The sequence below is a fragment of the Geotrypetes seraphini genome, chromosome 2 (genome assembly GCF_902459505.1).
Source record: "Geotrypetes seraphini chromosome 2, aGeoSer1.1, whole genome shotgun sequence".
Taxonomy (NCBI): Eukaryota; Metazoa; Chordata; class Amphibia; order Gymnophiona; family Dermophiidae; genus Geotrypetes; species Geotrypetes seraphini.
Genome location: NC_047085.1, coordinates 11,613,711 through 11,638,271, shown reverse-complemented (window position 1 = coordinate 11,638,271; position 24,561 = coordinate 11,613,711). Strand labels below are relative to the sequence as shown.

Here is a 24,561-nt window from a genome sequence, read left to right as displayed (position 1 = left end):
TTAAAGTTCATTTGCCATTTCTTGGCCCATTCTTCTAGCGTCATTAGGTCCCTTTGCAGATCTTCGCAGTCTTCCATGGTTTCAACCCTGCGGTAGAGTTTGGTGTTATCCGCAAATTTAATAACTTCACAATTTTTTCCCGCCTCCAGGTCATTAATAAATATATTGAACAGGAGCGGTCCCAGCACCGACCCCTGCGGAACTCCGCTCGTGACCCAATGCCAGTCTGAGTAATGGCCCTTTACTCCAACCCTCTGTTTCCTGTCTGCCAGTCAGTTTTTGATCCATCGGTGGACCTCACCTTGCACCCCGTGGTTCCATAGCTTCCTTAGCAGTCTTGCATGTGGTACCTTGTCAAAGGCTTTTTGGAAGTCAAGGTAAATGATATCTATTGATTCCCCTTTATCCACCTGGCTGTTTACCCCCTCAAAGAAGTACAATAAGTTTGTGAGGCATGACCTACCCTTGCAGAAGCCGTGCTGGCTCGACTTTAGCTGTCCATTGTTTTCTATGTGTTCACAGATACTGTCCTTAATCAGTGCTTCCATCATCTTTCCTGGGACCAAGGTCAAGCTCACTGGCCTGTAGTTTCCCGGGTCCCCCCTTGAACCCTTCTTGAAGATGGGCGTGACATTTGCAATTTTCCAATCCTCCGGGATCTCCCAGTTTTTAAGGATAGGTTACATATTTGGCGAAGTGGCTCTGCTATTTCGTTCCTTAGTTCCTTGAGTACCCTTGGGTGAATGCCGTCCGGACCTGGCGATTTGTCGCTCTTTAGTCTGTCTATCTGCCTGAGGACATCCTCTTGGCTTACCTCTAGTTGGACCAGCTTTTCATCCCGATCCCCATTTACGATGTCCTCCGGTTCCAGAATATTGGAAGTGTCCTCCCTCGTGAAGACTGACGTGAAGAACTTATTTAACCTGTCAGCTATCTCTTTTTCCTCCTTTACCACTCCTTTTTTGTCTCCATCATCCAATGGCCCCACTTCTTCCCTTGCCGGTTGCTTCCCCTTCACATATCTGAAGAGCGATTTGAAGTTTGTTGCTTCCCCCGCCAGTCTCTCCTCATATTCTCTTTTAGCTTTCCTAACCACACGGTGACACTCCCTTTGTTGTTCTTTGTGCTCCTTTTGGTTGTCCTTTGTTTGGTCCTTTTTCCATTTTTTGAACGATGCTTTCTTGTCACTTATCGCTTTTTTCACTGCAGTTGTTATCCACGCTGGTTTTTTGGTTCGTTTTTTTTTGCACCCCTTCCTGAATCTGGGGATGTACAGGTTCTGTGCCTCTTGCACCGTGCCCTTGAGTAGGGACCAGGCTTTTTCTACAGACTCCATCTTCCTTGCACTGCTGTTGAGTTTCTTTCCCACCATTTTCTTCATGCCATCATAGTTCCCTTTTTTGAAGTTGAGTGCTGTCGATGTGGTTCTTTTCACCTTCGATGATCCAATTTCCAGCTTGCACTGGATCATGTTGTGATCGCTGTTTCCTAGGGGTCCTAGCACCGCCACCTCCTTTGCAGGTCCCTCTAGCCCGTTGAGGATTAGGTCAAGAGTGGCATCCCCCGTGTTGGTTCTGTAACCAGCTGTTCCATGAAACAGTCCCTCGTAGTTTCCAGGAATTTGGTCTCCCTCATGCAGTTTGAGTGTCCAATACTCCAGTCTATCCCAGGGTAGTTGAAATCCCCCATCACCATCACACTTCCGCTTTTGCATACCTGCCTCAGCTCAGCCTCCAGGTCCTGGTCGAGTGCTTCCGGTTGTCCAGGTGGGCGATAGTACAGACCCAGTTTTATGTCTGCTCCAGTTCCTCCAGGTAGCTTAATACATAGTGATTCCAAGTCGTCCGCCCTTACTGTTGTTTCCATCTTGGTTGAAGGTATGGAGTCCTTTATATAAAGCGCTATTCCTCCACCCTTCTTGTGTGTCCTGTCCCTCCTGTAGAGTTTGTACCCTGGTATGGCCACATCCCATTTGTTGTCATCAGTCCACTATGTTTCTGTGACTCCAATTATGTCCAGGTCCTTTGTACTGGCTAAGACTTCTAGTTCTCCCATTTTGGCTCTTAGGCTCCTAGCATTAGTGTATAGGCAATTTAAGTCCCGGTTGTTTGCCTTTTCCGCTGGTTCTCCTCGTGGTTTGGCGACCCTGCCAACCTCCTCATGGGTTGCCCGCCCCCGAGCATTGTTGTGTTCGTCCCCATCCTGCGGTGTTTCTGTGTCGTCCTCAGCCTGCTTCCCCATGTTTGGATGACCCTCTGGCTCCTGTTGTTCTCTCTTAATCCTGTTTGCTAGGTTCATTTGTGCATTGGCTCCCTGCATTGCATCCTTGTGTCCTTTTCCCAAAAGTTCCCTCTCAGTCCCGAGCCCTCTTTTACAAATTTCTGGTTCAGTATCCTTGTTCGATACTTTGGTCCGATGTGTCGAGGTCAGATCGACTGTCGGCTTTCCCCTTCTCTTCAGTTTAAAGCCAAGTCTATGCCGCTCTGGACGTTGCGTGCCAGCAACCTCGTCCCAGCTGTGCTCAATTGCAGTCCGTCCCTCCTGTAGAGCTTGTTCTTCCCCAAAAAAGTTGTCCAGTTCCGTACAAAGTGGAAACCCTCCTCTTCGCACCATCTCCTCAGCCAACCGTTTACTGCTTGCAGCTCGGTCTGCCTCTTAGTATCCACCCTCGGTACTGGCAGGATCTCTGAGAAGGCTATCCTCCTTGTCCTCAGCTTCAGCTTCCTCCCCAGGATCCTGAACTGCTCAGTTAGTGTAGTCCTGTTGTAGCTCCTCCTGCTGACGTCGTTGGTTCCAACATGGATTATCACCGCTGTCTCCTCTGTCTCAGCTCCGTCCAGGATTCTCTCTATTCTGTCAATGATGTCCTTCGTTCTCGCCCCCGTGAGATATGTCACTAGTCAGTCCTCTCTCCCTCCTGCTATGTGACTGTCCACTTCTCTCAGGATTGAGTCTCCCACTACAATAGCAGACTTCCCCTTCCTCAGTTGTCTCTCTGGTCTCAGGTCCGTGTCAGTGGTGCGATCCGCTAATTTTTCCTCTGGGTTCTGTTGGGTCACTATCTCCTCTGTCTGTCCAGATCCTCCGCAAGGTCCTACTCCCATGGCGTCTGGTGGATTCTGTCGTCCAATTGTTGGTTCCACTCTGATGTGCTGTTTGTCCTGTGCCGCCACCATCCTGCAGGCCTCCTCGATGAATTTCTCGAGCTCTCTTACTCGCTCCGTGACGTGACTCTCTCCGGTGGTATTCTCCGTTGTCCAGCACGGTTCCTCTAAGGTGCACAGTCCTTCCAGCTCCTGGACTCATTGCTTCATCTTAATGGTCATGACTACCCGATTATTAAATCTATCAAAATTCTGGGAGTCACACTAGACCGACATTTAACACTAGCAGAACACCCGAACTTAGTGGTACAAAAATGCTTTTTACATTGTGGAAATTAAGAACCATAAAAAAATATTTTGATCCTTTATCGTTCAGACTATTGGTGCAGGCATTAGTTTTATCTATTTTAGACTATTGTAACATCATCTATTTAGGAGCACCCAAAAAAATTCTAAGGAAATTAAGGATAATTCAGAATACAGCTGTTCGATTGATTTTTGGTTTAAAAAAGAACGACCATATTAGTCGTTTACTTCATTGGCTGCCTTTGGAGGCAAGAGTATTATTCAAATTTTCCTATATCTGCTTTAAGCTGATATCGGGATTGAGTCCAGCTTACCTTTTCCTCATTTTGTGCTGCATAGACCATCAAGAGAAACTAGAAACTTCTACATATTTGCTTATCCAAAAATTAATGGGTGTAGATATAAGACCTTCTTAGATAGGACCCTAGCAACAATCTTGGTTAGGTAAATGTATTCAGCAAGCTTTGTTATCGGAAATTAATTAAGACCACTTTGTTCGATAAGTTTATTACTTAGTGAGTTTTATTATTGAAATTCTATTTTACAAATATTTGTATTTTTTACTGTATTATTGTAGTTTGCTGATTGTCCAGCTCTTTTTAATGTAAACTGCCTAGAACTTTTGGTTATGGCGGTATAAAAGAATAAAGTTATTATTATTATTGTATTTAGATTTGGGTGTCTCAGATGCTCTCTCTTTCCCTGAGGTCTCTCTCTAGATGTTCATATTGTACTCAGACTTTGGGCATCTCAGGGTACTCTCTCCTCTCCCCTGAGGTCTCTCTCCAGCTGTGTAAGCTGTATAGTATTTTGGGGAGTTTCCCGAGGAGGGAGATAGATAAAGGGAAGGAATAGAGGAATGAGGTAGGGACAGAGAGAGGAAGAGGGTCATGTGGAGGTCTTACCTCACTTGGCACTACAGAAGCTATCACAATCTTTAGATCACCTAGGTGGCCTTCCTGGCCACTCAGAGTCTGTCAGAAGGGGCTTGTCAGAGGACAGGCTGGTTAGCAAGAGCTGCCCTTTGGGAGCAGTCTATTGTGATTTGAGACGCACAAGTGAGCATGAAAGCAAATCACCCAACAGCAGCTGCCTGTAGGCTCTGGAAATCAATAGCGGCTGATAATGAGAAATCAGTGAAATGAGCTGATTAATGCTGAGCTGAAGAGCCTGTGCCCGGGATTCCCAGTGACTGCAGAGCACGAGCACCCCCCAGGGAGAGGTCACAGGAAATTCACCACTAGATTCAGGGCTTGGGCATAATTCCCAAGGTCAGCCAGCACAGACACCCCCATCCTGAGGCAGCGACCTCTTTACTATGTGTGAGACAGACCCAGGGTTTCAATCCCAACAAAAGGCCTCCTGTACACCAGTCTGCTTGGGATTTTCAGAATATCCTTAATGAATATACATGAAATAGAAAACCCTGCATGGATTGGGAGCCACAGGGACTAGCAAACCGTTTAGATACGCCTTGATAAATGGTACGAGGGTCATTTCATAAATAATGCACACTTTTTTAAAATTTAAATGTTTTTTTTTTCTAAGTATTTCTTTACAATCCTTCAATATAGTCTCCCTGCTTTGCAATGACCAAGTCCCAACGTCTGGGAAGCTTCATTATTCCATCCACGACACCGTTTTTGTTCAGTTGCCGAATGGCTCAGGTAATGGAGGAAGAAAGCTCTTCTTTTAAGGGCAATTGAGCAAAAATACTATTGAGGTTAACAGCAACCCTCCCTCTTGGTTTTTCCCTTAATTGTTCTCTTTTACTTTGCCTAATGTAGCTCTTGCCTTTTACCTTTTGTTCTTGTTTGTCGTTGTTTTTAATAGTTTTAAAAAGTTTTTATAGTTATAGTTTGGTGACGTATTGTCACCTCAAACTTGTATTTTAGCTAAAGTTTGTTCTCTGTTTTTACAAAATTGTACACCACCTAGAACGCTGATTGGGTGGTATAATAAATTTCAAATAAACTTGAAACTTCCAGAGATGCAAAACAATGACCACGCATAGTTTCAAGTTTATTTAAAATTTATTATACCTCCCACTCGGGCCTTCTAGGTGGTGTACAAAAATGTCATAACAATATGCCAATTAAAAATGCAATATAATAAAAACAAACCGAGGGAAAAGACAATGTTAAGACCAAAGACGAACGGAAACGAAAGGGAAGAAGGGGCTGGAACTACAATTGATAGAAAGAAAGAGGACACTTAAGGAGAAGAACAGAAGGATGGGGAACTGTAAGTAGAAATCTTTCTTACATCTAAGTCATCCTTAAAAGGACAGTTTAAGTTTCAAAGGCATCAAAGAAAAGGAACGTCTTTAGCTTCACATTAAAATTGATGAGTTGTATTTTCGCGCAAGTAGTTAGGGATACTGTTCCAGAGAAAAGGAGCATTAACAAAAAAAAATGTAGTCCTCTTTGTACTGATATATTTCAATGAGGGAAAGTAAGGAGATTATGAACAGAAGATCGTAGGGTCCTAGTTTGATTATAAGGGACTAGCTGATGCCCCGGCGTTGCACGGATATTTAATTATAGCAATAACACTGTAAATGGATTTAAATAAAGATACTTTATAGTGGTGAATGAAATAATTTTGTTACAGCTTTATAAAAAGTAAAATATTGAAAGTATAATGTGAAATATTTGACAAAATGAATACAATTCAACTAACACAAAAATTGATTATAAACAACATTTTTAGTTTCACCTCCAGGAGCAAGAACATATACATTATTGGGTGAACCCACCCTTCCCACGTGTGCAGGTGGGCCGCGAGACCCCCAGAACATATCACCCCAGGTAGTGAGGGATCTGCATACCAAGTTTCGTTCAAATCGGTCAAGCCGTTTTTGCGTGATCGCGGCACATACACACATACCTCCGATTTTATATATATAGATAAGTAAGTTATTAATAAATTCTGGCTGGTTATTTACTTTAGTTTTAAAGGTTAGTAATATAATTTTGTAGGTGATCCTTTGCTCTATTGGTAACCAATGAGCTTTATGTAAAGAGGAGTGACATGATCATATTTTTTTGCGTTAAATAAAATTTTTACTGAAGTGTTTTGAATCATTTGAAGTCTTTTTATTTCCTTTTTTGTAATGCCCTTAAGGAGGGCATTGCAGTAATCTATACAAGAGATAACAAGTGAATGGATTAAAATAGTCAAGGACGCGGGCTCTAACAATTTTGGTAAAGCTTTAATCATGCGTAACTGATGAAAGCAACGTTGGTGATATGTAGGTGATAGGTGAATTTACAATCAAAGGTGACTCCCAGTAATTTTAGAGAAGGTACCACTTTGATAGGGAGATTTTTGAGTTTGGGGGGTTGGTAGAGAAAGGCCATCTTTGAAAGGAAAAATCATTAATTTTGATTTATTTATATTCAGGGAGAGCATGTGTGCATTAAGCCAGGAATTGATCTTTTCTAATTTTTCATTAATGATGGTAATGTCATTCGGGTTATTTAAGTCTATTGGATGCCCTCCTGCCAGACGGGGATTTGTTGGAAGCTTTTCAAAACCCAGACAAAGTGCGGGTTTTGAAAAGTCGTCCGGAATGATTGGCAATACTTTTATGAAATGATATTCAGTACCGAGCCTGCTCAGCTCCTGAGCAAAATTAAGACTCCTTTTGGTGCTGTCCTACATTTAACCCGTAAAACACTTTAAGATGCCGGTGTCCACGTAACCTCTGACTCTTCCCTGGCTCTGTTTCTGACCCGCCCTGCCACTAACCGGAGACTGCTGCACCAATCACGCTGGATTTTCAGTGGCAACGTGCAATTAAGTGCTTCTGAAAATCTAGAGATGGCTCAGGAGCCCTCTACCCCCTCCTCGGTTATATATCGTTCTGAATATCAACCCCTCTGTAACCTCACTCAAGGCCGAGTCTGTTTTCTGCAGATCTACCTGTACAGTTGGCTTGAGACATCCGTGTTTTACTTCCATTGCTTTCTCTGTCCTCCTGTTTCTGGAGCCATATGGTAACCCTACACTTGGGAGCAGATTACCTGTAGTTTGTCAATCGCTGGAGGTGAAGGACATGGGAAGGAAAGATTTAAGAGGTGTTACTGAAGTCCCTGGAGGTCAATGGTTGGCGTTGCAAGGTCACATCGCTGTGAGAATAAACTGAGGGTTCTTTTCATCCCTCTACCCCTCCTCCCCCTCTCGTCACTGTTCTCAGACTTGTAGAATCTTGAAATTAACTGTTTTCTAAGGGGATTATTTATCATTATTTTTATTCTTATCAAATTGTTCATTCTACCCTTAAGGCACTTTGAGATAAAATTTGCAGGTATCATTGTAGGGGATCTCTCTCCATCAGACCTAAGAAAGGACTAAGAAGCTTCATAAAGAGACCTCATTAGAAAAGCATGTCTCTAGACCTCGACAGCCCCGATAAAGCATCGTTTAACATCACTTGCTTATAGGCAGAGTCAGGGCATCTGAATATTCACATCATACTCCATCACTGTCAGAATTAGTAGCACTCTCCCAGTCCATGACTTTATTTATTTAGCTCCCAAGGGAGCTCAGAACGGTTTACATTACCTTCATCACGTAATCCTCCAAGGTAGGGTACCAAGAAGCAGCATTTCTGCAGTTTCCATTGTTAGGTTACTCTGAGAGGCTCATCCCCTGAGCAGTGAGATGTGAAGACTGGATGAAATTTTATTAGTCTCTGACATCAGTGATAGGGGGAATGAATGAGACTACCACAGTGTGTGAGGTCAGGGATGGGAGGAATGAGTGAGACTCCGCTACAGTGTGCGAGACATAAGAATAACCTTACTGGGTCAGACCAATGGTCCAGCAAGCCATGTAGCCCATTCTCACAGTGGCAAATCCAGGTCCCTAGTACCTGGCCAAAACCAAAAGAGAAGCAACATTCCATGCTACCGATCTTAAAACCAACTATGCTATCCGCTCTTACCACATCCTCTGGCAACGTGTTCCAGAGCTTAACTTCCCCCCATCTCAGCCCCCCCCTCTCCTCTTCCTTCCTTTTCCGCCCGCCCCCCTTCTAAGTTTGTTGCTCCCCCCCCTTTTTTTTCCATCTAATATGCTTTGTTCCCCCCCTCTCTTAAACTTAATTGTATCCTACTACAGCACACTCTGTATGTACCCCGTATTTGGCCCTTCCCTCACCTAAATTGTTAATGTAAACGAGTTTGACCCTACGATTGCTTTGTTATGTTCTTCTTTTTTCTAATCGCACTGTATGTAATTCATCTATCTGTTGTGAACCGCCTTGAACTCCCTGGGTATGGCAGTATACAAAATAAAATATTATTATTATTATTATTTCCTCCTATTGGCTTTAGAAGTATTTCCCTGTAACTTCATGTAGTCTTTGAAATTTTTGACAGAGTGAAAAATCGATCCACTTGTGCCCGTTCTACTCCACTCAAGATTTTGTAGACTTCAATCATATCTCCTCATAACTGTCTCTTTTCCAAGCTGAAAAGCCCTAACCATTTTAGTTTTTCCTCATACGAGAGGAGTTCCATCCCCTTTACCATCTTGGTCGCTCTTCTTTGAACCTTTTCTAGTGCCACTATATCTTTCTTGAGATAAGGAGACCAGAATTGAACACAATACTCCAGATAAGGTCGCATCATGGAGCGATACAGGGGCATTATAACATTCTTAGTCTTGTTAACCATCCCTTTTTTAATAATTCCAAGCATCCTGTTTGCTTTTTTGGCCGCCGCCATACATTGGGCAGAAGGTTTCATCGTCTATGATGACACCCAGATCCTTTTCTTGGGCACCAAGAGCTGGAATAACCTCCCGACTGACATCAGGATGGAAATATTCTACAACAGAATCCGAAAAAATAAATAAATAAATAAAACCTCTCTTCTTTGAAAGCATACACACCGCAGACAACTAACTTGAAATATTTAGGGCTCCTTTTACTAAGCTGTGCTAGCGGTAGATTGACAATTTGTGGATGATCTTAAGGTGTTTGTTTTCTTTTTATCATTTTTATTAGGGAGTCAACAAGAGAAACAAGCAGGTTACATGGATGAAATGGTCAAACAGAGGCATCAACAAAAAAGAATACAATGTCCAACAACAATAGCACTTAGGGGTTGGGTATGTTCTATTGAAAATTTATGAAGCTGATGAGGGAAACGGGCTGTTCTTGCTCTTAGACAGTCCCGTGTCTTATTGGTGTCCTAAGTGTTTGTTTTCAATGTGCCTGTGGGTTGGTCCACTGAGCGCATGCAACGGTGATGGTACACATGTTACAGTGTTCACAAGCTAAATGTTGGCCAACAGAGGTAAGCGAAGTAGAATCAGACAAAAATGTTGAATGCACAACTCGATCAGAGAAGTTTCTAGGGCGAGTATACGTAACATCTGTTCTTGGAAGCAACTGAAAGACACTCAGGCTCCTACACCAGAACAACAAACCTTTTTAGATACATAAAATCCGTTTACATCATAAAAATATCAACAAAATAACATAGTCAATTATTGGCACCTTACAGTAGCTTAAAAACACCTGCATTTCATAATCATACTTTATTTACTGAAATGTGCCTGTCTCCAAAATTTTGGATAAAGGATTGTGCATTTAAGAACATTAGAATACAAGGACTGCCTTACTGGAACGGACCGAAGGTCCATCGATCCCAGTATCCTGTTCCCAATAGTGGGAAACCCAGGTCCCAGGTACCTGGCAGAAACCCAAAGAGTAGCAACATTCCAGAGCTGAGATTGTGACATCATAATGCCTCATTCCACCAATGCCTAAGAGCCAACCTCAGCAGTGATGTCACCCAAGTACCTGGCAGAAACCCAAAGAGTAGCAACATTCCAGAGCTGAGATTGTGACATCATAATGCCTCATTCCACCAATGCCTAAGAGCTAACCTCAGCAGTGATGTCACCCAAGTACCTGGCAGAAACCCAAAGAGTAGCAACATTCCAGAGCTGAGATTGTGACATCATAATGCCTCATTCCACCAATGCCTAAGAGCTAACCTCAGCAGTGATGTCACCCAAGTACCTGGCAGAAACCCAAAGAGTAGCAACATTCCAGAGCTGAGATTGTGACGTCATAATGCCTCATTCCACCAATGCCTAAGAGCCAACCTCAGCAGTGATGTCACCCAAGTACCTGGCAGAAACCCAAAGAGTAGCAACATTCCAGAGCTGAGATTGTGATGTCATAATGCCTCATTCCACCAATGCCTAAGAGCCAACCTCAGCAGTGTTGTCACCCAAGTACCTGGCAGAAACCCAAAGAGTAGCAACATTCCAGAGCTGAGATTGTGACATCATAATGCCTCATTCCACCAATGCCTAAGAGCCAACCTCATCAGTGATGTCACAATGGCTGGATTGTCCTATACTTGGCTCACATAAGAACATAAGAGTTGCCACATAGTCCATCAAGTCCAGTATCCTGTTTCCAACAGTGGCCAACTCAGGTCCCAAGTACCTAGCTAGATCCCAAGTAGTAAAACAGATTTTATGCTGCTTATCCTAGAATAAGCAGTGGATTTCCCCAAACCATCTTAATAATGGCCTATGGACTTCTCTTATAGGAAATTATCCAAGTCTTTTTTAAACCCTGCTAAGATAAATTATTTCACCACATTCTCTGACAATGAATTCCAGAGTTGTGTGAAGAAATATTTTCTCTGGTTTGTGCAATTTTCACTGAAATTTGAAACGGTTGCTGAGATAATAGCAAAGAACTCTTGGGGGTTACTTTTTTTTTTTTTGCCTCTCCTTGTATGTAAACTGCTGTCACTGTAACCACAGAAAGGTGGTATATCGTGCCCTGTTCCGTTTCCCTTTTAGCAAATGTTAAGGTGAAGAATTGCTCCTTTCAATCTGTCCCCACCCCCTCCAAACTACCCCATCAGCACTCCCCAGTAATGATCAATTACAGACATGGCCACATACAAGAGGAACATATTTCAGTGTCAGGAGCATTGGCTGGGGTCAGAGGAGAGAAGTGTGAATGTTTATCCAAAGCCAGGGGAATTCTTGTTAATGAATCAGTGCAAGAGCAGGCTTTAAGTACCTGTCAATCCCGGAATCCTGGAACAATGCCAGCGCTGCCTCTCCCTCTGACCTCCTGGCGTCCCCTATCCAGAATCTAATTTAGATCCAATCGAATGGTCCCCTTTTGTCATTCAGCACAGAAAAGGGAGGCACAGGGAATCGGTGCAGAACCGGAGCACTTGCACAACGGAAGCCCTTTTCCCAGACTGTTATACAGGGCACCCGGGGTCCAAATTTTTGGAAGGTAAGGCATAGGAGATAAGCCTCAAAGGGCACCAAGGGCTAGGTTCACTAAGCAAACCGATCAGTTTGCGACCAGATTTCCCTCCTGCACTATTCACTAACCTCTCCTGCGATCCGATTCAAATCCGTGCACGCAAACTGGACAGCGACGCGATTCATCAACCAAAAATGTAAAACCGACTGGGCTGGCCGGTCAACCCAAGAATGAGCCATTACAACAGAGACAGACATCAATGTCTCACCAGAAGTGGTGGGAAAGGTACCAGAGTACAACAAAGTCTGGCATAAGCACAGAGGATCCAGAGCTGGTAGTTTTTCTAGGCGCCGGCTGATTTAAGTGTCGTTTACAGAATCCAGTCCTAAGTGCGTACGTTCTAGAATTCTAATGTGCGCAAATGATACCTAATTATAGACCTGTTATAGAATTAGGGGGTACTTAATTAACATAAAACTGACAAAATATACATTGGTGTGGGAACTCGGGAACTGAAAACTTGTTTCTTCAAACTACGTATCATTCGTTCCCTCAGATCTATTCTAACTACTGACTCGATTAACACTTTAATTCATTCCCTAGTTATTTCACACTTAGACTACTGTAATTCTCTTCTAAATGGACTCCCCCAAAAAGAACTTCGTCGGCTGCAACTTATTCAAAACACTGCTATCAAACTCATTTATAGAATCGGTAAATACGAACACGTCACCCCTCTTCTTAAAGAGGCCCATTGGCTCCCAGTCACTCATCGGATAACTTATAAAATCATATTGCTTACTTTCAAAATTAAACATTCCCACCTGCCCCTATTTCTAGATAAACTAATAATCCCCCAAAGTTCTTCTCGTTCCTTAAGATCATCAGATCAAAAACTTCTTTACATTCCGTCTCTAAAAGAATCCTTTTACTCAAGGAATACTAATTTCGCTATAATTGCCCCCACATTGTGGAACTCTCTCCCCCAATTTCTTCGGGATGAAATTCAACTACTAAAATTTAAGACTAATCTTAAAACCTTTCTATTTAAAGATGCCTACACCAAATCTTAATCTTTTCGTCCACTTGTTTTTCCCTTTTTTATATCTAATCTTTATCTTCAGCGCATTTCACTCATATCATGCACCCCCGCCCTCTATGTTATATCCCTTCCCTCTATCTCATTTCTGCTAAGATTATGTAACTTTTTCCCTACCTCCCCATTTACCCTCACTGTCAGGTCCGTTCGTATGTTTTATATGTTGTTATCTTTACCACTAATCTTCATTAAATATTTCATTTCTTCCTATTTAAATTTTATTGTTAACCGGTCAGATATTTGTTTTATGGTCGGGATATAAAAAACCAATAAACTTGAAACTTGAAACTTGAAACTGGGGGTGAAGCTTGGGTCTCCCCCCTCAAAAAAAAAACAAAACCCTGAAAAATCATTCTGCTTGTAGTCATCATGTCCTCTTTTTAGAGGACGGTCTGGATGCCTGAAGGCATTTCCCAAAGCCAGCAGTTTGTCTGTTAGTGTGCGTGCGTGTGATGTCATTGCATCGCATCTGCGCATGATCGGAGAAGCTCAAGGCTTTCCAAAACTAGGACATACTGTTGGGTTTTGGAAATCCATCTTGACACCCGGATAATCCTCAAAAAAATATGACATGTCCAGGTTTTCCAGGACATCTGGTGGCAAAGCCCTTCCAGGCTTCAACCAATTTCCATCTCCTTCTAGTTCCAGAGCTTTCCTCTACTGGAACAGAGGTCTGCACGGGAATGGGGATCGCAGGAATCCCACGGGTCCCGCGGGGTTCCCGTAGGAATCCCCCCTAACCCATGGGACTCCCACGGGGACCCCCATGTGGCCCACGGGACTCCCATGGGGATGGAAGGCTTTGGAAGCAGTGTTCGTCCATATAATGTAATGGACACGTCAGCCTTAGAAAAGAGGGGGTTTATAAGTGAATTACCTGAACAGAAAACAAAAAAAGGGTTCCACCAAAGAGATTCCACAAGGAAAACAGCAGCACAAACACAAAAGAAACTGTGGAATTGATGATCCTGTCAGAAGTAATTGCTGCTTTTTATGGGGACAGGCGGGGATGGGTGGGGAAGGAGAGGATCCTGGCGGGGACGGGCGGGGAGGGGTGGGATTTCTGTCCCTGTGCAACTCTCTACGAACCCTCCTTAGACTAGCTGGAGTCATTTCTAGGAGGTGCAGGATGCAGAGTTTGGCAAAAGACCAGTAGCGGTACCTCTACTGTAACAGGAACAGTAACAGGAACAGTAGCGGTACCTCTCTCCTATTGGCAGGCTGATCTCGCCCTACTAACACAGTGCGAACACTGACACCAACTGGACTTTTAGGAAACAGCAGTGAAAATTCAGGCAGATTTCTCATGTTTTTATGGGAACCACCTGGAATCTTAAGCTAGTGCGTTCCATAGTAGGGTTACCAGATTTTACGGAAGTAAAATCCAGACATATGGCCACGCCCCCAGACCTGCCCAGTTCCACCTACCCCTTTCCACCAGAGTCACGCCCTGTTCTGCCCAAGCACCGCCCCCAGCCCCGTCCCCCTCAATCTGTTCACTCCTTCGGACCAGCGTCGGGAGGTCATCTGCGTTTAGACCACGTGACATCTCCGCGTTATATCTGCGCATGCCCAGAGGCCCTCTCGACACCGCTCCCAGCTGAAAGCTTTTCAAAACCTGGACAAAGTGCCGGGTTTTGAAATGCCATCCGGATGCCCAGACATGTCTTCTAAAAAGAGGACATGTCCAGTAAATCTGGACGTCTGGTAACCTTAGTCCATAGGCGTCAGAATGGGGGAGGCCACAGGGGCCATGGCCTCCCAAAAATTGGCGGTCAACTTGGTGCCCATCCTCCCACCTGTTTCCCGATATTGTACTTTATATCTTCGGGGCAGCCACCGCATAGCGTCAACAAGCAGGCCCGCCCCGGAACCCTTCATTCTACTTCCGGGGTCAGGCCTGCTCGTTGATGCTACACGGTTGCTGCCCCAAAGATTTAAAGTACAATGCCGAGAGGAGGTAGGGGGTGGAGTCGGGAGCTGGTGATAGCCATGCCGCAGGATTCTGCTGGGGCTAGGGCGGAGCTCCTGCTCCCCCCCCCCCCAGACTAGGATTGCCAGATTTTCCTTTTGGAAAATCTGAACCTCTAGCCCCGCCTCCAGGCCCACCTAGTTCTGCCAAGCCCCGCTCCCCGCTCTTGTCAGGCAGGGAGGAAGTCTTCACATGTTCAGATGCTACGTGATGGCCATGCATGCGCGGACTTCCTCCCTGCCCAACACAGCTTTTCAAAACCCGGACAAAGTGCTGGGTTTTCAAAAGCTGTACAGACCCCCGGACTTGTCTTCAAAAATCCGGACATACCCAAAACCAAATAGTGTTCCGCTGCCTATGGTGTGGTCTAGACTAGTTCTGCCTGATTCGCGATTCGAATCGATTCACCGATTCACTTTGGGTGAATCGATTCAAATCGATTTGTTTTTGTAAAATATCAAACTCACCGATTCGTCAGCCCCCTTGCTAGAGACCCATTCGGGCTTTCCCTCTGTCACCGGAGTCCTTGCGAAACTAGAAGTTACATCAGAAGCAACAAGGTGATTTTTAATTGGTTGGCTGGCAGCAGATGCCCACACCTCATCTTCCCACATGCACGCTCATGCTTTCCCCAGAGCCCGGCAAACGCCCCCAATCCGTCACCTGCATGCGCCGCTCTTGCTGCGGCTCAGTGGCGCGCGCCTACTCTCCCGGGTCCTACCAGTGGCTGGCCTTTCATTGGCCACATGATGGCCAGAGCCCCGCGCACCTGCGAGTGCCGGGTGACATGGTGGCACACAGGGGCTCCCAAGGAGTGGTGCGAATGCATTGGAAGTGCTGCAGTGTGGAGATGCTTCTCACTCGGCTTTTGCAAGGCCACGTTTTCTGCAGCTCATGGGAAAAGTGTTTGTCCACTGTGCAAAGCACCTGGAGCTCTTGGTAGGTGCCACAATGCACGAGTGTTGCCCTCTGCCAGCCAAATGCTGGGCTTCTGTGTTGGGAATCAGAACTGGGGGGTGAGGGGAGATGGGAGATGGACTTGGAGTTGGTGGACTGGAAAAGGAGAGATGGGAAGAAGATGGAGGGGGGAAGATGGATGGTGGAGGGGGAGATGGACTTGGGGGAGATCATGGAGAAGGGGGATGGATTTGGGGGAGGGAGAGATGAATTTGGGGAGAGGGCAGATGGGGAGGGATAGAAAAAATAATGGATCTATAAACAGGAGAGGGAGAGAAATGGTGGACAATGGGATTTAGGGAGGGAAGGAACAGAAAGGGAGAGAAGTTGTACATAAGGGATGATGCTGGGGGGATAGAGATACTGGATAGGAGGGTAGTTAGGAAGAGAAAGGGAGAGCTGGTGAAACTTGGGGTGGTGGGGAAGAAGGGAGAGATGCTGGATGAAAGGGTAGTTAAGAAAATGTGGATCTGGGGATGGAAATGAAAAGAAGGAAAGATGTCAGACCTCCGGGAGAGGGAAGGGAAACAGAAGGGGAGGACAAAGATAGAAGATGGATGGTTAGCACCAAGAAAGAAGGAGACCCTGGCAAGCGAGTTATCAGAAGACAACCAGAGCCTGGGACCAACAAGATCTGAATAATGACTAGACAACAAAAGGTAGAAAAAATAAATTTTATTTTCTGTTTTGTGATTACAATGTGTCAGATTTGAAACGTGTATCCTACCAGAGGTGGTGTTAGACCGTGAACGTGAGCTAGGATTTAACAGAGAGAGGAAAAGACTTTTTTGTTTGTTTATTTTGTTTACACCAAAGCGCCGGTGTGGGTAGGAGAGGGCAAAGGGGGTGAAGAGGCTACAAAATAAACCCACCAGGATTTTTGAAAAAAAAACAAAAACCAACAACAAAACACCCAATTGGGCAGGAAAATCAAATCGAATTGAAAAATCGATTCAATAGGCTGAGTCAAATTGAAATATTTCTTCCTGAATCGGGCAGCACTAGTCTATACATTGTCTAAATAAATATTTATGAGTATGTATTTTTGAGTTAAATTCGCAATACCAGAATCTCTGGTTCTACTGAGAGCTCTTCTCATCCTCAGATATCATAAGCAGACACTGTATTAGGATAACAAAGGTGTTCTCTTAAATGTCACTTACAGCAAATATTTACAAAAGGAAAAGCGAAAGAGTAGAAACAGAGAAAAAAGGTGAAAATAAAGGCAAGCAATGCACAATTGTGCTACAGATTACACGTAGAGTCAAATCACAAATGTGCATATTCTGGCTTCATTACATGTCATGGGGTTAGCCACGCCCATATCTGGTGACCTCATTCCTTTAATCTGGTCTCAATGGAAACTGCTCAATCATCCCATCCTAAATCAGTCTCTGCTGCCACCTGCTGGTCATGAGATCACTTGTGCTGCAGATAGATTAAGATAAACTGTGAAATGAAAACGTTAATGACTCTTTTTTGCATATCTGTGTCAAGTCTCCTCATTTTCTCTCAGCGGCTGCTAATGAGAGGTCATTGTCTTGGAACTCAATATTGTATCTTTATCTCATACCGCAGTCGGAGGCTCCCCCTCCCTTCTCTTCATGCTCCAGTTGGCTCAGTGTCTTGCAAAGTGAACTGGTGCCATGAGATTAGCAGAGGCTTGGGCCTGGGCCTGGGCCGTCCCTCACCAGCTCTGAACTCAGAGGCCAGAAATGGAGCAGGTGGACCGGCACTTTCTGCTTCATCTGTCCTGCAGCTGAGCCTTTGGGGGCATTGGAAAGAGACCTTTGGAGGATTTGGTATTCCTGTGATGGAGGCAGGACAGGGAGGGTTAAAGGTGGAAGAAGGCAGGGCTGGGGCAGAACAGGGCGTGGTCATGCGAGTGGGTTTTCGCCTCCTTAAATATGCGGCTCTGTGAAAAATATCTCTGTTGAGTTTTATAGTAACTCAGAGCCTGAAAACTGTTCGGTATGCCAAATCCAGAATGACAATGTTGTCCGTGGCGGGGGTAAAATTCTGGAATTCCCTCCCTGGCATTCTGAGGACCTGTTCTGACCGATTACAGTTTAAAAAGATGTTAAAAGACACAACTGTATGTGGAGGCTTTCCTCTGAAACTTTGCTAGTAAGCATATTTGATAAAAAAAATCTGAATTGTGATTACTGCACCTTATTAAATCCGTTGAGCTTTTGACGTGACTTAAGTGGATAGGAGGCTTGCGCCAGAAGACGTATGAGAAGAGACTGGAAGCTCTGAATATGTCTACCCTAGAGGAAAGGAGAGACAGGGGAGATATGATTCAGACGTTCAAATACTTGAAAGGTATTAACGTAGAACAAAATTTTTTCCAGAGAAAGGAAAATGGTAAAACCAGAGGACATAGTTTGAGGTTGAGGGGTGGTAGATTCAAGAGCAATGTTAGGAAATTCTATTTTACGGGGACGGCGATGGATGCCTGGAATGTGCTCCCAAGAGAGGTGGTGGAGAGTAAAACTGTGACTGAGTTCAAAGAAGCGTGGGATGAACACAGAGGATCTAGAATCGGAAAATAATATTAAATATTGAACTAAGGCCAGTACTGGGCAGACTTGCACGGTCTGTGTCTGTGTATGGCCGTTTGGGGATGGGCTGGGGAGGGCTTCAGTGGCTGGGAGGGTGTAGATGGGCTGGAGTAGGTTTTAATGGAGATTTTGGCAGTTGGAACCCAAGCACAGTACCGGGTAGAGCTTTGGATTCTTGTCCAGAAATAGCTAAGAAGAAAAAAATTTAAATTGAATCCGTTGGGCAGACTGGATGGACCATTCGGGTCTTTATCTGCCATCATCTACTATGTTACTATGACTAAATTACTGCGTGATTGTGAACTATTGTGAGTGCTTTAATTGTTAACTGCGTAGTTATAGGCGGTTTAGAAATTTTAGAAATAAATAAATTTAAACAAGTGCTCGCTTAGACCAGGGCTTTACACTAGGGATTAAGGAAGAGAATTCTCTATCCCCCAATATTTATTTCCATAGAAACATGATTAGGGTTACCAGATTTTCTAAACGGAGGACATGTCCGGGAAAAACCCTAAACATGATGGCAGATAAAGGCCAAATGGCCCACCCAGTCTGCCCATCCGTAGTAACCATTATCTCTTCCTCTCTCTCGTTTCCACCTCCAAAGTGAAAACAAATGCATGTAAAGCGCTGTCAATTAAGGTGTGGGTTTGTAAAACGGGACAGCTACAGGTGGAACTGGTGCTACATCCATGTGGGAGCTGCCAGGCTGTGCCACTCATTTCTAAAATGGCTCCTCCTGCTTGCCTGCCAACAAATAAGTGCACATTCCTATGGGTATTTTGGAAAAGGCCCCCTAATCCTATACACTTGTGAGCACCAGTTTTGTTTAAAATGCACAGTTGCCTGTAGTGACTTAGTAAGGGGGGACAGAGGGGGAGGAACGCTCTGGGTATCGTCTTCGTGGGGGCATCAGCATTGGCACCTCTCCTCCTCGCCACCCCCCCCCCCCACCCCTGCATACTGTCAGCCATACATACTGTCAAATCATTTCGAAAAGAAATCAAAACCCTGCTTTTCAAAAAATTTATCCAGTTATCTTAACTCTCCCCTTGCCCTTCCCCCTCCCTTCGTAAATTCCCCCTCAAATTGTTACTCTTCTTGCACTTTCTCCTCAAAGACTCAAGTATGAAACCAGTCCCCTAAACTGTAATTTCCCTGTAATGTCCAATTCTCTTCTGATTTCTTCTCTTCTTGTAATTTCTCCTATGTTCGCCACCCATCTTGTCATTTTTCCTCTAAGACTCTTTTATGTAACCAGCCTCCTAGAGTGTAATTTTCCTGGAAATGTCCAGTTATCTTCTGATGTAATCCGCCTAGAACTGCAAGGTACAGGCGGAATAGAAGTCACTAATGTAATGCAATGTAATTGCTAGCTGTCAGCATTTTCTGTTGGCCTAACCAATGTCAGCAAAGGCCTATGGGAATTGATATTAAACAGATCTGACCCTGGTAATGTCAGTGCTTAAGATTGACAAAGAGCCCTGTCAGAAGGCTGGGCGGATCCACAGTTTGAATAGATTTGCTAAGGTCCGGTGCTTAAGATAAAGCAGGGGTAGGGAACTCCGGTCCTCGAGAGCCGTATTCCAGTCGGGTTTTCAGGATTTCCCCAATGAATATGCATTGAAGCAATGCATGTAAATAGATCTCATGCATATTCATTGGGGAAATCCTGAAAACCCGCCTGGAATACGGCTCTCGAGGACCGGAGTTCCCTACCCCTGAGATAAAGAATAGCTCCTGCTGCATGTTCTTTAAGAAAGAGAATTGCCACAGAGAGATACTGGAAAATAGCAGAAACTCAAGTCTATGAGGGCAAGCTTAGCCCCTGTTTCTTTCTCTGTTACACCTTCCTTACCATTGTTTCAAACAGCTTCCGAATTATAAACAGAAAGGTACTGAAAAAGGGTACTTAACCACAATAGATGCTATTTTTAGAACAAGATTCTAACCCATAAAAGCCTTCTCTCTTGATCACCCCCTCTCTCTGGCTCCCTTCTCTCTTGCTGAATTTCCCCCTTTGCCTCTTTCTCTTTTTCTGCCTATTCACACCTATACACCCATTATTCAGGCATAAGACACACATTTATGCAGGTAAACCACAGTCTCTCTCTGTTCTGGAAAAGCCATATGTTTTCCTCCACACAAACACACAGAAATAGCTCTCTTACAAAATATCTTTCTATATCTTAGTATCAAGCATATGTTTGATGCATTTTTCTTCTAAGCATTGCTTATCTGTAATATTAAGCCTATTTCTACACAATATATTTTATGCAATCACTCTTGGCTGTCATTGTCATTAATTTCACTTCCCGCTGAACCTCCATAAGGGTATTGGACCCTGGACCTCTGGTGCATTGTAGGGGCACCTCCTTACACATACCTCTTGAAATGTTCGGCAGCACAAGCAGGCGGCTCCCTTCTGACGTCATATCTTGGTTGCAGGACCATGACGTGATATAAGGGAATTGAGGCCGGCGCAAACAGCAGGTGGAAGGTGCTGCTTGTGCCAGCAAACATTTCAGGAGGTACGTGGAGGAGGGGCACACGCATGGCGGGGAAGAGTGGGGGATGCATAGCATGGAAGAGTGGGGGGTACATGGCACAGCAGGGAAGAGTAAGGGGGTGCAAGGTGTGACGATGCCGGGCGCCACCCCACTGGCCGCCAACCTTCCTCACTATGCCACTGATAATATGATTGATTAACAAGCTGCTAATTGTGGCTATAATTGGTATTAGTTGGCATTAATTAGCAGTTAGTGTATTCTATGAACTGTGCATATCATATCACTTTATTATCAAATGCTATGAGGGAGGCTGCTGTGCATCTCAACAGGGAGAGGAAGTCAGCTTGGGTTTCATACATTGTTCCAAGCCTGCATCATATTTAACTGCCTATTTGTGCTGACCAGAGTTTAATCATGAATGATTATAACCTAGCAGAGTGGACATCAGTTGCTGGGTTAGTTATACGTTGGTTTATCTGGTGGTCAATATTTGAAAGCTGTGCATTTCGCCTTTAGTAAATCTGCATTTTCCGTTGTTTTATTGTGTACTTTCTCCTCAGTCGCAGTCTGATGTCTAAAATGGCGCCTGGGGACCCCATACTCACTCTCTTCATATCAGGCCTCCTCATTCTCAGGACCCAGGGCTGTCCAGCAGAGTGCCGGTGTTACAGCATGACTGTCGAGTGTGGGTCCAAAAGTCTCAAAGTGTTTCCTTCCAGCATCCCCCCCTCTACTCAGGTATGTGCACAACTCTCATCCCTGCACCTTCCTCTGACCTCTTCCCCCCTCCCCCATTTATTTCTCATTCTTCCCTGGGTTCTGGCTCTTCCTACCAGCTCAGTGCTGCGGTTACCAATATTGCCCTTCTCACCCTCACAAAAACGGTCATCCTCCAATAGGTATCCATAATATTTTCCCCAGCATTCAGTGCTGCACAATTTGGGTCTCTTCTTCATCCTTGCACAGGTCACCCTTGGTAAAAGCTGTGCCAAACATTATCACAGTGTTCTTAAAGCTGTCTCTCACACACATTGAGCCCCTTCTCTCACTAATTTGGAGGGTGTTGATCTCATTTGAAGGTTCTCCCATGCTCACGCTCTCCCGAACCCTTCTCTCATTAATTAGGAGTGTGTGAGATCAGTGACACTTCATCACAGTTTGTAAGGCCAATGATAGGAGCATGGAATGTTGCTACTCCTTGGGATTCTAGAACCTTGTTACTCTGGGATTCCGGAATCTTGCTATTCCTTGAGATTTTGTATGGAATGTTGCTATTCTTTGGGATTCTAGAATCTTGTCACTCTTTGGGATTCTGTATGGAATGTTGCTACTCCTTGGGTTTTGGCCAGGTATTAGGGACCTGGATTGGCCACCGTGAGAACGGACAACTGGGCTCGATGGACCTTTGGTCTGACCCAGGAAGGCTATTCTTATATTCTTATGAATGACACTCTGGTCACAGTATGTAAGGTCAGTCGACTACTGTAATAGCCTATGGCCCATGATTCTGTAACCAGTGCTGTTGTCGGCGGCCGCCAATCGCCTGACACTCACATGACGGCGTCGGGTACAGAATTATGCCTCTGTCAAAGGTAGGTGCCAGAAATGTAGGCCAGGGTTTCCCAGCACCTAGCTATAATGTGAATGCTTTAGGCCGACTAACGCCACTTCCGGCATTAGTTACACCCACAGTGGTGTTAGGCGGCCTAAGCACCTAAGGAGGTTAAGTTCCAGTGCCAAATTTTTAGACGCCTTGAAACTCAGTTAAAAATGTGGTTTCATCTATAATGCTAAGAAATCCGACCATATCACCCCCCTCCCCTTTCTGAAACAAGCTCATTGGCTTCCTGTCTCCCTCAGGGTCTCTTATAAAATACTAATTTTAACCTTTAAAACTCTCATTTCAGGGGAACCTGCATATGTACACCGATGCTTCATTCCATACAAACAACTTTTAGTCCCTAACTATTGTGATACCGCCTATGAGCACATTCGGAATTCAACTTTTTCTGTCCTTGGTCCAAAATTATGGAATTCCCTGCCTGTTCCCTTCCAACTCTTCACATCATTTTATATCATTTCTGTCATTTTAAATTTCGCCAGAATTCTATTGTTTAACGGTCTCCCTTATGCATTTACTCTTTGATCTTCTCTCTTCTATCTACCAAAGAATTTAATTCAATGCTATCTTGTTAAAATATTTATTTCTACTCCCTCTTCTATCTTTATTTTTAATTAATTTATTAATCTCCAGGTACTTTAGTTAGATTGTGAGCCTTCGGGACAGAAAGGGAATTTTTTAAGTACCTTTATTATTTTCTTATTTTTAATTTTAATGTATATTTTCTGTAAACCGCTTAGAACTTAACGGATGTAGCGGTATATAAGAAATAAATTACAAGAAATAAATTACATTACATTACATTACATCACTTGAACAATTTAAAATAGAATTAATAATAATAACTTTATTCTTATATACCGTCAACACCAGCAGTTCTAGGCGGTTTACATAAAGAAGAACTGGACAATCAGTGAAAAATACAAGTTATATAGGAAATATAATAGAAAATACAAAATGCTGCATAATCAGTCGAGTCAAGTTAAAAATTTATCAAACAAATTAGTCGTAACTAGTTTTCTAAAGGAACAGTAAGATGAGGCCCGAAAACTAATTTCACCTAACCGAGTATGTCCTTTCCAAGAACGTCTTATAACGACATTTGGATTTGGGTAGGCAAAAAGGTGAGAACTTCGAGTAATCTTAATAGACCCATATAACTCAAGCCAAATACAACTTTAAAGCAGAGGCAAGCAAATTTAAACCGGACTCTTGCTTCCACCGATAGCCAATGTAATTGCTGGTAATAAGGGCTACCATGGTTATGCTTCTTCAGCCCAAAAATTAACCTGACAGCTGTATTCTGAACTAACCTAAGTGTTCTTAATAGTTTCTTGTAGGAACCCAGATAGATAATGTTACAGTAATCTAAAATGGACAAGATTGTCGCCTGGACTAACAATCTTAAAGATGTAGAGCCAAAATTTTTTTGATGGTCCACAGCTTCCATAAAATGAAGAAGCATCGAGTGTCCCCTAGTCTTTGTAATTTTTGACGGAGTGAAAAATCGATCCACTTGTATCCGTTCTACTCCACTTGAAGTCTACAAAATCCTGAGTGGAGTAGAACGAGTACAAGTGGATTGATTTTTCATTCCGTCAAAAATTACAAAGACTAGGGGACACTCGATGAACTTACAGGGAAATACTGTTAAAACCAATAGGAGGAAATTTTTTTTCACTCAGAGAATAGTTAAGCTCTGGAGCGTGTTGCCAGAGGTTGTGGTATGAGCGGATAGCGTAGCTGGTTTAAGAAAGGTTTGGACAAGTTCCTGAAGGAAAAGTCCATAGTCTGTTATTGAGAAAGACATGGGGGAAGCCACTGCTTGCCCTGAATTGGTAGCATGGAATATTGCTACTCTTTGGGATTCTAGAATCTTGTTACTCTCTGGGATTCTGGAATCTTGCTATTCTTTGAGATTCTGAATGGAACGTTGCTACTCTCTGGGGATTCTAGAATCTTGTTTCTCTCTGGGATTCCGGAATCTTTCTATTCTTTGAGATTCTATATGGAATGTTGCTACTCTCTGGGGATTCTAGAATCTTGTTACTCTCTGGGATTCTGGAATCTTTCTATTCTTTGAGATTCTGTATGGAATGTTGCTACTCTCTGGGGATTCTAGAATCTTGTTACTCTCTGGGCTTCCGGAATCTTGTTATTCTTTG

General features: G+C 43.9%; 1 protein-coding gene across 1 annotated transcript in view; it reads left to right on the top strand.

The window, feature by feature from the left end:
• Window positions 1-24,561, top strand: part of LRRC24 (leucine rich repeat containing 24) — a 96,494-nt gene that overhangs the window by 56,537 nt on the left and 15,396 nt on the right. Inside the window, exon 2 of the mRNA XM_033935070.1 lies at window positions 21,336-21,513. Coding sequence (XP_033790961.1) covers window positions 21,346-21,513 — 168 coding nt within the window. The 5' untranslated portion in view covers window positions 21,336-21,345. The remainder of the gene's footprint in view (window positions 1-21,335; window positions 21,514-24,561) is intronic.